The sequence below is a fragment of the Podarcis muralis genome, chromosome 5 (genome assembly GCF_964188315.1).
Source record: "Podarcis muralis chromosome 5, rPodMur119.hap1.1, whole genome shotgun sequence".
Lineage (NCBI taxonomy): Eukaryota > Metazoa > Chordata > Lepidosauria > Squamata > Lacertidae > Podarcis > Podarcis muralis.
Window position 1 is genome coordinate 69507293 of NC_135659.1, and position 15825 is coordinate 69523117.

General features: G+C 45.0%; 1 protein-coding gene across 1 annotated transcript in view; it reads right to left on the reverse strand.

Moving 5' to 3' along the window:
- Positions 1-13659, reverse strand: part of ARL8A (ARF like GTPase 8A) — a 37420-nt gene extending 23761 nt beyond the window's left edge. Inside the window, exon 1 of the mRNA XM_028735770.2 lies at positions 12940-13659. Coding sequence (XP_028591603.2) covers positions 12940-13062 — 123 coding nt within the window. The 5' untranslated portion in view covers positions 13063-13659. The remainder of the gene's footprint in view (positions 1-12939) is intronic.
- Between the last annotated feature and the right edge of the window lie 2166 nt (positions 13660-15825).

Below are 15825 nucleotides of genomic sequence, written 5' to 3' on the forward strand. Positions count from 1 at the left end.
GCTAGAAGAAAAGGAGGAGCTTTTTCTGCCTCCCCACTTCCAGCCACTCTTTGAAGACTGGAGAACGGAACCTCATAAGAATATTCGGAGGGGTGGGCGGGGGAAGTATGGCTTTGTTTTTTGAGGTCTTCAGATGAGGACTAGACCATGTGAAAAATGAACATAAGATTTTAGCTGCAGAACTAACTAAAATGGTTACTGCAAAATATGCAGGAATGAAAGATAAATAAAATGAACCAAGGAGAGAGGAGAGAAGTTGTGGGGTATCTAACAGTATGTAAAACGTTTATTGTAAGATGGAAAACTGAAAATTGAATTATTTTTATTTTTTTTAAAAAAGATTAAAAGTATTCAGTACACTTGGGCTCCTATTCATGCACTGTTGTCAGGTAGGGTACACACATTTTTAAATTATTATTTTTTTTGCAAATTTAATGAAGAAAAAAAGAATAAAATAAAATAAAATATAAATAATACAGTGACAAAAAAAACCCACCATTGGTTTGCAGTCTGAATACAGTAGCCATCAGTACATTCATCTTAAGTTAAACATGTAAGTTAATATAAAGCTCTCCAAATGTCTGCACAAAATTGATGTCTATACGAAATATGTTCAGTTGTGGTTATATGTATGATTTAGTTGAGATTCCTGCATCACAGGGAGCTGGACTGGATGACCCTCAGGGTTCCTTCCAATTCTACAAGTCTATTATTCTAGCCATCCTCAGAACATTGTGTAATGATTGAGGGTATTCATCCTTCTAGGCTCTAGTATAAGTCTCTTTTGTTGCCCTCATGTAAATCCGCATACTACATCTCAATGATTTTGCCAACATAAAATGCAAACACATTTTGAAGCAGTAGAGCTCTGCTTGCTCCTCCCTGATATCTTACGCTAGGGTAGTCCCACTCCGATACCCACAAGCTGAGGTTGCAAGGGAAGCCCCTATGCATGGGCTCATGCCCCAGTTCTGCAAATATCTGTTGCCCCCAGTACACAGCTCTCCAAGGGAGTTTACATTTTGGACTGGCTAGCCAGCCAGGTTTAGAGTCTCCCGGGAAATGCAGTCTAGACAGAGCACATGGTTGTAGCTGAAAATTGAAGCAGTGCAGCAAGGAAAAAGTGGCTGACACCAAATAGCTACTGTCTAATGAGACACAGATTTTCACCGAAGGGCCAATAAATTGTCTCCTATAAAATCTATTCCGTGTATTTTCAGGAGCCTGCTTCTGTTCGAGCATCTACTATTGCCATCTGCAAGGCCAGTGATTATGACTGCATCCTATTACGGCAACAGGAAAGTATGCACATAAACTAGGGCAGCCTTCAAGGACTCGGCAGGTGACAGGAACCTCTAGTATTCGCTACATTTGCAACAGGGCAGGAACATGCCAGATGTTTCAGGTTTATCCTTGAAAGTGAATGGTTTATGTCTTTTTAGGCCTATATAATCCATCTACACCAGCCTTCCCCAATCTGGTGCCCTCACAATGTTTTGGCTTACAATTCTGATCACTTGCCTCAATAGCTGGGAGTTCCAATAGTTTGGAGAAATGTGGATCTACGCTATTATTATTTATTTAATTTATGAATTGCTTCCCATGAAGCACTCAGAAGTGATTCACAATATAACATACATAAACCAGCTACATATAGGAAAACAGTTAAAACAATGGCCTATATAAGAACAATAAAAAACAACTATAAAAACAATTTAACACAACAGAACATACATCAAATCAAATCAATTTCAAGACAGATGCTAGTTGGGATAAAGATTAGAAGGCTTGTTGAATGAGACCACTTTCCCTCATCAGGACTGTCAAATGAAGGCTTTGATGGGTTGCAGTAAATTTTCATCTAGAGATTTCTCGATTCACGCATATTCAGTTCCCAGGAGCTTCATCCAGCCTTGGTAGGCTAGAGCAGTGTTTCCCAACCTTGGGTCTCCAGCTGTTTTTGAACTACAATTCCCATCATCCCTGACCACTGGTCTTGCTAGCTAGGGATGATGGGAGTTGTAGTCCAAAAACAGCTGGAGGCCCAAGGTTGGGAAACACTGGGCTAGAGGTTTACAGTGCTGGAAAAATACTTGTACAGGAGGCAACCATTTCGCATGGGGGTTCCGTTACTGGCCCCCGAGTACATCCTGCCCCGTTCCACCCAGCCCTGGTTCCGCCCTAATTTTGCCTTCTTTCTGTGTCCAAAAGGACCTGTTTGTCAATAATTGCACGTCCATTGGATGCACCTAAAATGGTCACTACTTGTAACAGTATGACACTTGGAGGGGGGGAGAGGGGATTAGCAGACAATACTAGATTTTAGGTGCAATTCATGCACAAGCCTGAATCAAATTCATTGGCAGCAATGATTTCTGAGTCCTGTATGTTAAGGGATTTGCATTTTTTTATGTTTGCAAATATGGACACACACACACTGCTTCGATCAATCATAGCTGCAGAAAACTGTGAGCCAAGGACAAGCTTGAGATAGAGGGCCTTACGCAGAAAGCGCTGCTCTGTAACTCACTGCAGGATGGGGAGGGAGGAAGGACTGCAGAGAATTGAAAGTGTCTTCTGTATCTCCTCAAATGCAAAAAAGGGGAAAGAACCTAAATCTTCAGATACAACTCTATCAAAACTTATGGGAATAGGAACAAGTGATTATATGAAGTCATATTGCTGCCAGCATTAAAGCAGATGTGCTGCTAAACACACACACACTGACTGTACTCATTTACTTGACCTACATTTTAAGATATCTACATGGTGCATGGACTGAGCTAGAAACTGCTTTGTGTGAGTTGCTGATTTCTTTGATGTTTATCTCTATGTTTCATGACTGTACAGCAGCACAGATTTGTTTGTTAATAAGCAAGGATTACAACAGCAGAGTAGGTAAAAAAAAGGGGGTGTGGGTTCTATAGCTCATAATTAGGAAATGGTTCAACAGAATGATTTGATATTTAACAGTGTATAGGAAAAATAGGTTTGAGGGCGGCTCACGCGGGTGGCGCTGTGGGTAAAACCTCAGTGCTTAGTATGGCTGGTGGTTCGAATCCCCGTGGCGGGGTGAGCTCCCATCGTTCAGTCCCAGCTCCTGCCCACCTAGCAGTTTGAAAGCACCCCTAAGTGCAAGTAGATAAATAGGTACCACTTTATAGCGGGAAGGTAAACGGCGTTTCCGTACACTGCGCTGGTGCTGGCTCGCCAGAGCAGCTTCGTCACGCTAGCCACGTGACCCGGAAGTGTCTTCGGACAGCGCTAGCTCCCGGCCTCTTAAGCGAGATGAGCACGTAACCCCAGAGTCGGTCACAACTGGCCCGTACGGGCAGGGGTACCTTTACCTTTACATGCTGAATTTGGAGTAGAAATGGTAAGAAATTGCTTATTCGAAGTGAGTTCATTTAGTAAGAGACTTTGGCAAGCTGGTAAGTGGTGTGTGTTTTCCTTCTATAGACTTTGATGAGGAGGGTTTCTTTGTTTGAACTGTGTCTTTTGGGAAACTGTTTGTTGTGTTAAGGGACGTGGGTGGCGCTGTGGGTAAAAGCCTCAGCGCCTAGGGCTTGCCGATCGAAAGGTCGGCGGTTCGAATCCCCGCGGCGGGGTGCGCTCCCGCTGCTCGGTCCCAGCGCCTGCCAACCTAGCAGTTCGAAAGCACCCCCGGGTGCAAGTAGATAAATAGGGACCGCTTACTGGCGGGAAGGTAAACGGCATTTCCGTGTGCTGCGCTGGCTCGCCAGATGCAGCTTGTCGCGCTGGCCACGTGACCCGGAAGTGTCTCCGGACAGCGCTGGCCCCCGGCCTCTTGAGTGAGATGGGCGCACAACCCTAGAGTCTGTCAAGACTGGCCCGTACGGGCAGGGGTACCTTTACCTTTACTTTACCTTGTTGTGTTAGGTCAAGGCAAAGGTCTACTTGGTATCTGCCATTATTCATGAGATGTGTAACATGTTTGCAGTTTTTATTAAAAAGGGCATTTTGGTGGCCAATATTACTCAATGCAGTTTCATAAGTGTGTGATCCCCACCCACCCACCCACCCCCAGTATGAACCTGATATGGAGAAGGTTCCGTGTGTGGGGGCTGTTGAATGGAGTGTCGGGTGAAATGAGAGAGAGAGAGAGAGAGAGAGAGAGAGAGAGAGAGAGAGAGTGTCAGAGATGCTGATTTGAAAATGACAGTGTGTGGTTGTGTGAAACAGAAAAGAATGGGGGTGGAGGGAAGAGATCAAAGTACTCACAAACCAGGCTTCAGCCTTGAAGTGCTTAAAGTTCAGTTAAGTGGTTAGGTGTGAAAAGAGATGGGCAGAAGAGACCACAGGAAATGTGTAAAAACTGAGAGGCATTGAGGGAAGGGGAAAACATTTCTGGGGTGCACAATGACTGGATTACTGATAGACAACTTTGAAAGGCATAGGACATCTTCAGAATAAAGGGGCAGGAGATTTAGGGGCCGTCTGTGTGGTTCTATATGTGCTTTACCTGCTGAATTTCCACTTTTTATATTAAACCTTTAAAAGCTAGGCTTGTCGACTAACTGGAAAATTCATGGCAGGGATTCTAACAACGAACCAATGCATAAAAGTAAGCCTGGGTAATTGTAGGCCACGAGAACCACAAACCCCCCTGCTAATGTCACCCAATGAGCTGGCTGTTATAGGTTGAGAAGCAGCCACCAGTAAAAGTTGGCAACCCCATGAGACACACAGCAGCCTCATCAGGAAAAAAACCTGGTAATCTTTATTTCTAATCTCTTAATCCTTTTAAAATATGAACTAGTTGTTCCATGTAAAGAAGGAGCTGTAGCCACCAAAAGTTGGCAATCCCATTGAAGATAGGAGCCACAGGAGAACCTTCAGAAAAAAGGGGAGAGATTTAGGGGCCAACTTTACAGCTCTGTGTGTACTTTATGTACCAAGTTTCCTCCTTTCTTATTGCAGGTTTTAAAGGCTAGGCATGTGAATATGGCCATTTTCTGTTGAGGGATACATTCAACATTCTCCCTTCCCCAGAAGACGGCACATGTTCTCTGAAATAATGTGATGCTTCTCTGGGAGTCATTCTCCCTCTGATGGATAGAAACACTCTGGGGAAAACCAGGCAACTCCACTCCCACAGCAGTTTCATGAGGTTGTGCATGTGCGAAAGATATGCTGAGGTTTGTTTGTTTTTTGGGTACTGCAGGCTCTAAAAGCTCTGCTGGGTGTGTCAACAATTCTTTGCTATTAAGTTTAATGCATATTTTGCAATATAACATAAGAACGTTGCAAGCAACTAAGAGCAGCTAAACTGTCCACCCCTCCTCTAACACTACTTCTCCTCCCACTGCCACCAGCTCCCTAGGGTCTCTCACCCTGCTTTTGATTTTTCCTTGCTGGACTATCGTCACAAGTCTTCAGACTCCAAGACAGTGTAGGCAGCCCAGAAAGGCATGTAGCATGTTTTTTTTTAACACTGAGAATATCTGCACCACTCTTTTCTAGGATACAAAGGGCAAACCCACACAGCTTACCCACGTGGCTTCCCCCCTTACACAAGAAAAGAGAATTATAAGACTGCTCTCCCTGCACAGCATTCTTCCTCTGGGATGGAATCTCTAGTAATAGAAGGAGGGGCACATTTTCTGCCATTCACCTGAAGGCACCAGCATGAATCTGTGGCAAGATAGTTCAGGCAAGGAAACAGTCATGGCTTGCGTAATAATGTCAAAATCATTCCGTACTACATAACTGCGAAGGTTTACAAAGTATAGCACACTAGAGTCACTTCCAATTTTCTTCAAAACTGTGACCAAATCTAAGTGACCACAATACAGAATATTTCGCCTTCAACTCTCTGCAAAAAAAGCTATCCGGTTCCTTCTTTCAGGATTCTATATCCAAGTTGCACATACGGAATTTCATGCTCTATCATGGAAGGAATTTCCGGAAGTCCCTTTTCATTTTTTAAAACCCCAGTTTTCTAATCTTCTAACCTTTTACAATTTGCTGAGCAGCATGCCTTAATGACAACCCTGTGTGTGTTTACCTCTCTCCCTTTAGATGAGATCTTACACTATATATTCCTACTTTCCAAGCGACACATCCTAGCCTTAATATGAGTTCTAGAACGTAACTGAGTTAAGAAGTTCCACAGATTAACTGCAAGCTTCCAACAACAGGCAAATGTTTTATCTAGCACAATCATATTTGAGAGATACAGTTTCCTCAAATGTTTTTTGGAGCGTTACTATTATTATTATTAAAAACTTTTAAAACTGGTAACATGTTAACGAAGGAAATAAAACTAACAATAAAAAGTCAAAAACATTTCCCATGAAATTTGGCATTTGCCTGTAGGGCAATTACTCTCCATCTGGCCAACTGCCCCTTTCAGAGGGTGCAGACAAGGAGGTTGAAGTTGTCCTTAAGACAGGGCTATGTTGTCTATTAACACAGTGTAGGGCATTTGCACTGCCACCCCCACATTGTGAATCCAGAACACAGGCTAATGGATAGCCCAGCAGACAGCAGCAGCGAGAGGACGGACATGTAGCAAAAGGTGAGAGGCACAGCTGGTGGGTAGTCAGCCACCGGTCCTCAACAGTTATTTGAAAAGATTGTTTTGGGTCTTTCCATCAAACAACAGAGGAACAGATGGGCTGCGTGTCTCTTTCTACTGCAGATTTTGCTTCCCATGGTTCCAAATACAAGAATGGAATCAGACTGTTCTCCCAGTGAACTCAGAATAGCATACATGGCACAAGGGGGAGGGTGGAGTTATCCCACTTTAGCTTCACCCCCACAACTGTGTGAGGTAGATTAGGATGAAGGAATAGGAGTGGACCATCAACTGAGCAGGAATCTGAAACCAATTTTCAGATTTCCCCCACTTCAAACATGCCTACTAGCTTACTAGCTGGAGGGTCATGGATACCAGTTCTGGGTTACAGCCTGCCTAGCATATACTAACACCAACCTCTTAAAACTGCTTTTCAACAGGGCAAATGTGTACCCTTATTCCTCTTTGCTTCACTCTGGCTTCAGGTCTACCAGAATGAATCCTGCAATAATTATAAAGTCTGCCAAGAACTGCCAGATTTGGAAGTCATGGAACTCAAAACAAAGGTAGGCCACCAAGCTAGGCTGCACCAATCCACTTCTTTCTGTTATCCTTTGATCCCCCTTGCATATATTGAAAGTTGCACATCAATCATGCTCTGTTATTCCCCAAGTCCATTGCCATGCAGCACACCAGCAACAGCAGTAAGTTAGATGGCCCTGCTAACCCTTCCAACAAGGTGCCCTCCTCTATTTCATCTGTCATATGTTGTTCTCTAACAACCATGACCCCTAACTCCTTGTCTCTTCCACTTCCTCTTATTTACTACGCAACATCCCTTTATCATTCTTTGGGTTTTTTGCCAGTGTGAAAGCCAGTACAGCATACTAGGTTAGAGGGCTAGAGAAAGAAGACTCAAGACCTATGGCTCTCAGTTTAACTTACCTCACAGGGTTGTTGTGAAGCTGAAAAGCAAATCTATGCTGCCTTGAGCTCCCAGGAGGAAAGCTATTATATAAATGTGATTAAAAAAATAAAATAAATGCTGTAATCCTACACACATTATACAGAAACAACCTGATGACAGTGATCACTGCCCACCTTTCACCAGCAAACTCCACACATCTAGCATGAAACCATTAACAATATATCAGGTGAAGCTTCTGACAAGGCCTATATGGTGGCTTCACGTTCAGGGTGTTGGATTCCTGCCCAGCCCCGGGTGAAAAGGCCTGCATCAAGTCAGAGGAGGGATTTCTTCTTCTTTTTTACATTTGTACAATCAGGTGTGTTTTTGTGCAGTGATTACACAAAAGATTAGACTGAAATGTTACCTTTTTTCACCCTCCGAAAGTAGTTATTTATTAGACATTTGCCCAGCCTGCTTTCCCGGAGGACTCTGGACAAGTAAGGAACAAACAGAATGACATCAGACACTAAAACAGCAAAACCTGACTTACTGAGAAGAGAAGCATTCATCTGTTGTCTATCTCAGAACTGGTTTGTTTACATATTTTTAAAGAGACAGGGTAACCTTATCATACCTGTCTAAAGTACCATCTAGCTATATTACAAAAAGCACCTAATAAATCCTTTTATTGAAGTGCACAAAATGTTCTACTGTTCACATTTTTTAAAAATTCAACAACACTCTGTAATGACTGCTTCAGGCATGGCATTACACCACAGAAAATATTATCCTCAGCAAGTAATGTGCTTTCAATTACGTTGCCATATAATACAATACATTTTCACAAGTGACCTCCCTCCTTCCAAAAGTGCTTATGTGGATGATCTGATGCAGCCTTATTTTCCACTTCACACAAGCTCTTGCAGAGCAACCATTTATATTTAAAGGAGCTTTATGTAGCCATAAGACATTCCTAAAGCCATACAGAACCACAGTTAACACACTGATGAAGTCTTTTAGGAAGGACATAACGTGCCCAAGGACACTGTCTCTTTCTCAAGATGGTAGCTTTACTTGAGATGGCTGTTAACAAGAATGAATGCTGCAACAGGATATAAGTGTACCACTGCTAACATGACCAGTCCATTCAGACTACTAACATCAACAACTGAGTGTCATTGTTTCTGTCAAATACAATGAAATAAACCTCTCATCTTCTAGAATTGTTGGCTGCATGCACCCCATACATTTAAAGCACATGATTTCACCCCCAAAATCCTAGGAACTGTACCATGTTGAGGGTGCTGAGAACTGTAGCTCTGTCGGCAGTACACTAGTTCCTGGGATTCTTGGAGGATGGTCATTAGCTCTAAATGTATGGTGTGTCTGCAGCCACTATGTAACCAGGAAATTCATTAATAAAAGACCTCTAATATTGATTCCCAACTGAGGAAGGGCAAGCCAAAAAGAAAAATAACTTCATATGTGTTATCCATAAGAGCTATGTCAGTAAATCCTACAACAATCCTGTAAGGAAGACCAGTTTTATTCACATATTACAGGAGGGGGTGGGGAGACCGAGGCAGCAAGTTGGAGACATGTCTAAGGCAACCTACTTAGCACATTCCTTGCTTGATGAGTGGCTTAAGATTCACAGTCTTCAGCACAGCATTGGTGCATCACTCCAAGGGCATGAGATTTCACAACATGTGAACAGAGCAATCATCAAGCAATCCCTGTTCTGCAGTGCTTACTACGCATCAGCTGTCAACAAACATCTTGAAACAGGATCTTTTTACTGCTGCGAATCATTTATTTAGCCATGCTGAACAGTATATGCTAGGTGCTTTATGGGACACAAAAAGAAAGGCCCTGCATTAGCCAGATAAAAATGGGGGAAAGAAAGATACTGTATAGAGGTTTCTACAGGCAAAAGAAACAGCATGGTAAAAGACTGGAGTGGGAGAGAGAGAGAGACAAAGGCAGCTCGGAATAAATGTATACTCCAGGACGACTCTTTAAGTCTGACACAAAAGTAGGGCTGAAGAGAGTGGTAGGCCTCTCACTGTGCTGGCTGCCTGCTTACTCATCTCTCTCCCACCTTCAACTTAAAAAGGCTCCAGCTGTAACCAGAGACTGGTGAAGATTTCCTCAGCATATGCTCTGTTCTGTGGGCAGAAGGTAGGTTGGGATCTACTGATAGATCTATGAATGATTTGGGGTAGTTCAGCAAGGAATCTGACTCTCCAACTGTTTAGCAACACAGAGACCTTTCTTCTTCTAAATTAGAGTGAAAAGATGAAGAAAGCTGGCACGAGGGGGAGAAACAGGAGTGGACCCTTGTGTGATAGGCCTGTAAGCTCAGTAAGTTCTGCTACTGAAAACAAAAATTCCAAGGGTATGTTTCCACCCACCCACTATCATTTACCTGGCTCTTGTCAGTAGATCTGAGAGTTCTGCTTAAACAGAGAAGATCCCACAAGCCTGAGGTCTACCTGCCCCTGTTCTATATCATCCTGAACACTGAAATCAGCAGTCACTGCAAAACAATTTTGAACAACAAGGTGATTCACCCACTGTACTGTAACACAACAGTTATGCTATAGTAGTGTGCTGGCAGCTTGGGATATAGGAGGACCAGGATCAACCTAGTGATGTAGGAGATCTTAAATTGGGGGGGGGGGGGAGAGATAAAATGTCCTTATTTTTGATACCTCCCCACCCATCCCATCTACCTTTACCTTTTTTAACCTTTTGAGGCCAGCTGACACTATGGGGAAATGTAGTTTCCATGGTTCCTGTAATCCAGGAGTGAGGAACCTTTTTCAGTCAAAGGGCCTGATTCCCTTCTAGACAACTTTCCAGGGTACACATGTCAGTGGTGGACAGGGTCAAAGGGTAGAGCAATGAATGTAACCTTTACCTTGCTATGTTGGTTAGTTTCTATACATACCCTCAGAGCCTTTCTCTATCTTCCAGCCAGGCAAAAAACACAAGGAGGAGGTGAAGCAGCAGAAGGGATGTTGTTTGGGCTGAGTCCTAAGGCCATGAGAAACTAGAAGCAGCCTGCTGGATCACTCTAGTGGCCCATCTAGTCCAGCATCCTGTTCTCACAGCAGCCAACCAGATGCCTATGGGAACCCCTAAAACAGAACCTGAGCACAATAGCACTCTACCCGCTTGTGATTCTCAGTAACTGGCATTCAGAGTCGACACAAGAGAGGTTTACAGGGCTGCCTTCGATTCCCTCCTGTAATCCCTAGACAATGCTGGAAGGACATAAGGAACTGCATTTTAATAGTTCTTCATGCCCCTGAAACCTGACACAGCATGTTGCAGCAGCTACATCCTAATTGGGGGTTTCCATGCACATCCTCCCAGCTGCAGGACTGGGAGGCCTCTGGGCATCATCAGGAGTGCCCATCTGTTATGAAAATAAGTTACCTTTCTCAAATCAAAACAATTTGGCTTGGAGAAGGGATATCCATTTCTGGTTCAATTCACAATTCGTTGTTGTGGGGATAAAACAATGTAACGATCTGTTTATCTATCTAAGGTCTGGGCACAGAATAATTTTTTAAAAAGAATATGAGTATACTAAAAAAATAAAGGTGAAAGGTCCAGATTTCAAATCAAGGATCAGTTTAAACCTTGAGAAATCACATGCCAATTCCATGGCTCTGTCCAGAAAACACTGCTGAATCAGTGGTCAATGATAACGCATCTCTTCTGGAGCAAACACATCAGACAGGACTCACTATTTAGCATATTATCCAGTTTGCATTGTCATGTCTTCGCCATTCAAAATTCAGGAGTACATAAATGAGAGGCTAGGAATCCACATCTGCAGACCCTCCACAAGGGTTACAAAAGATTATGAATGCAAGAGACAGACATATTAAAAAGTGCATATTATATTCAAATTCATACTGAACCACAAAGTTTAATTTAGATGCACTGAAGCCAAATGTCTCTTGATGTGCCTGGGTTCCAGAATTACCTACAAGAAATCACCTACAGTAAGGCAAACACATTCTTTTTAAGAGCACATATGGAGTGGGGGAGAATGGTGAAACATTTGGAATTTCTTCTGAGAAATGAAAGCTAGCAGGCAATAAACTCAAACATGTCCCCCCATTACTGTCTTATAAAGCTGGAATGAAGTGGAACAGAGACTCAAACATGACAAAAGGATTCCAGGATTTGTGACAGACTGATGGAAAGAAGGGAGAGGCAGTAGGCTATGGTAACCTTCATCACTGCCATCCACTTCCTTGTACAGGCAAAAATGCTTAGTATTCAGAGACGGTGTCTCGTGATTCTGAGCAGAACCATGGTGCAATCCTCTTTCCAGGAAGAGCAAAAGATGGAAGAACTCCAGTTCCGCAAACTCACCTAGAACAATGCCCCTCACTAAATCCAACAGCACAGACCTCACAGTTCTGCCAATTCCATTCAAGGCCCTGGGACAGAAGGCTCAAGATAGCTTATCAATATTCCCCACAGCTAATACTCCCCGTTCCATGTGCTATCTAATGTCTTTCCTCTACCTCCCCCCCCCCTTTCATTAAATGCACACTTTGAAGCCATTACTGCAGAATGCATGTGGGAGGGGGAGAGAAAGTCGTGGCTTTCCATTTGGGAAATTCTCCACAAACTGAAATCTTGCTGCTTTCCTAAGATGGTTTCTTAAGACTGTGCAATGAGACGCTCTAACAAAAAACCCTATCGCAATTTTAAATTTCCTTTCTAAATTAAACAAAACAAAACAAAAAAACCACGCAGAGAAACCCTGCTAATTGCCATATTGATCAGGAAAGATGGAGATGAAATTACCATCCATCACAGGAGATGGAACGGCGTCCCTTCGTCTCACCAGGGACCCAGCCTTGTTCATAGCCTTCTCGAGCGTAGATTCTCCGCTCAAAAAACCCCCCCGCCAGGCTCCCACCACCGCCCCGAAAGGGATTCAAAAGCCGCACGAGACAGACGCTCCAATTCGAATGCACACGGGTGCATAAATCCGGATCGATTATTATTATTATTATTGGATCCAAGACGACCTGCCTCTTCCTCCTCATCGCCAGCAGCAAGTAACGGAGCTAAGAGGACACGCACTGCGAACGGCGAGAGGGGCGCGGGGGGGGGGTGTAATCTGAGAGGCATTGCCCGCATTGCATACACCGTGGCTCCCTCTCCCCGCCCCATTTAAACGGGGGAGAAAAGGAGGACAGGAGGAAAAGCCCTTTCTGCGCCGCAAAGGGTAGCTGAGAAACGAAGGCTGCTATTAATGTCCCCCCCCCCCGCACCCCGCCCGGAGAGGGGTGGGGTGGAGACAGGCCACCCTTCTCAATGCACATGATCTGGGGAGGGGCGTCCTCCTGCCTCGGGAAGGGAGGCCTCCATCCTGCCCGGGCGGCCCTACTAGGAAGCGGCGACGGGGAGAGGCCCTTGCCGGGAGCGCCCCTGCCCTGCCTGGCCCCCTTACCGCGATCACGTTGACGAAGGTGGTCTTGCCCGAGTACTGCAGCCCCACCAAGGTGAGCTCCATCTCCTCCTTCCAGAAGAGCGCCCGGAACCAGTCCAGCAGCTTGGTGAAGAGCGCCAGCATCCTGCTCCTTTCTCCTGCCTCTGCTCTCCCCGACCAGGCCCGGCGCCTCTTTATTGTCCCCCGGAACGAGCCGGCCTTGCCGCCGCCGCTGCCGTCGCCGCCGCCGCGCTCTGCCTCGGGGCTCCGCTCGGCTCGCAGACGCGCACACGCTCGGCTCCGGCCGCTCAGCTGCTCCTGGGTGGGGTCACGCAGCGACTGAGCCGGGCGGAGAGGCGGCTCTCGACGGCCTCCGCCGCGGGACCCGGCAGCGGCCTCTGCAGGCTGGGAGGACTCGGTGCAGGCGAGGCCTAGCAGGGGACGCTTGAGGCTGCGATCCTATTCACTCCGTTTCCCGCGAGTCAGCCCCACTGAACGCAGCGGGGTGGACTTCGTGGTGTTCTCTCCTCCTGAGGCGGGGTTCCCAGGTTTCCATTAAAGCGGGGCTTCCCGGCTGCCCGGGGGGGGGGGGACCCCGAGGCCCCTACCGGATAAAAAGTCAGAAATGCAGAACAGGTTTTCTGAAAGACAAGCTCGCTGCCACCTGCTCAGTCTTCTTTTTGTTCCCGGAAAGATAAGGTGCTGTCAAGGCCTGCAGGCCTTCCCTCGTAACGCGCACCCCGACCTCGCCATCGCTCCTTGTGAGCTTGCTTCAAGGGGCAACAGACACTCCGTCAGAATCTTTCCCAGAATCCTTTCTGAGTCCTTTGGAGGCAGGGATGAGGCCAGGATTGGACAGGTGGGATGCAATTGGAGGGGTTTCAGTGGGTTTGCTCCCAAGTGTGACTTAAGTTTGGATCCAATCTATAAGAAGTCTAAAGAGGGATGGCAGCTTTGGCTCCAGTTGTTGTTTTGACATGTGCCTTGGAAAAAAACCGGCATCAGTTGGCATGATCCAGATCTTATACTTGTAGATGGAGCTGGGCTGAGGTGTCTGGGGAAAGCAGGTCAGGGGAAGGAAGAGCGGACAATAGAAGCAAAGAAATGCCTTCCATCTTACTGAGTACAATTAGGTCAAATTTACGGATCAGTAGCAAACTGGAGGTGGGAATTTCCTGAACTAGAAATCCTTTTTATTTTTATTTTTTGTATTCCTCTAATAGTTCCTAATTTCCCATCCATTATGCATAGACTCTGTGCCCCGCCTTCCCACTCTTATGTGGGAAGGTGGAAAATGCAGGTGGTGCCTTTCCATTTTTTATATTCACTGGGCCCATCACCTCCTGGCAAACAGAAGGGGAAGAAATGGAGGCAGTGAGAGATTTTACTTTCTTGGGTTCCATGATCACTGCAGATGGTGACAGCAGCCACAAAATTAAAAGACGCCTGCTTCTTGGGAGAAAAGCAGTGACAAACCTAGAAAGCATCTTAAAAAGCAGAGACATCACCTTGCCAACAAAGGTCCGTATAGTTAAAGCTATGGTTTTCCCAGTAGTGATGTATGGAAGTGAGAGCTGGACCATAAAGAAGGCTGATCGCCGAAGAATTGATGCTTTTGAATTATGGTGCTGAGCTCTCAAGAGTCCCATGGACTGCAAGAAGATCAAACCTATCCATTCTGAAGGAAATCAGCCCTGAGTGCTCACTGGAAGGACAGATCGTGAAGCTGAGGCTCCAATACTTTGGCCACCTCATGAGAAGAGAAGACTCCCTGGAAAAGACCCTGATGTTGGGAAAGATGGAGGGCACAAGGAGAAGGGGATGACAGAGGATGAGATGGTTGGACAGTGTTCTCGAAGCTACCAGCATGAGTTTGACCAAACTGCGGGAGGCAGTGGAAGACAGGAGTGCCTGGCGTGCTCTGGTCCATGGGGTCACGAAGAGTCGGACACGACTAAACAATAACACTGTTTATTTTAAATAGAAAATAAACAGATGCCATGTTACAAAATTTTGTGCAGTGCTTTGTATATTTTCAAATATACGTATTCAAATATATGAATACATATATTTGCTACAAAGCCGCATTGAGTAACTGGTATCTAATGTACATAGAAGTCATACAGGTTAATTTTACGTTGCACTGAAGCTTTGCTTTACCTACAATATAATGAAGACAATTGTCCAGATATGGAGAATACTCAGAACTCTGTATTGCAGTTACTAGCCAGCAATGACACACACTTTACAACCCCACAAAGAGTTACTTTGGTAAAGGGTTACTTCCACATTTTTCAAACAGTAGCTTCCTCCTGCTGTTTCCACACGAATTTTCAGTTGTGTGCCTGTCATGCATTTCCCCCCTCTTTCTATTTTTTTTCCAGAAGGCAAACTCAGAGTACAGCCACTACTACAACCCAATTTTTCCAGTTTCCTCGCCACCAAGAGATGACAAGTACTGTGAGATCAAGGCTTCAGAGTCAAATTTTGAAGTGGAGGCATTCTTAGAGGGCAGATCGCCTTTGGGGAGGAATAATGAAGGCAGGACTGGGAGAGCCTAATTATGGTCTTTTCTCCAGAAAGCCTCTGAAGTTTAGATGGCTTTAAGGGATTTATGCAGGATACATCTGTCAACAGCTATTAGACATTATAGCTAAATGGAACCTCCAAATTCAGAGGCAGAATATCTGAATATAAAGAGCTGGGGACAGGAGAAGGCAGTTGCCTTCCTGCTCTGCTTTCAAGCTTGGAGAAGCAACTGGCTGGCTACTGTTACTAACATAATGCTTGACTAGATGAACCCTTGGTCTAGTCAAGCAGGGTGTTCTGATGTTCTTAATTAGGAGAAGGGACTAGATTGGGTGTTTATCTCCTCTCCTCCACCATCCCCTGCTGCCACTTGACTCA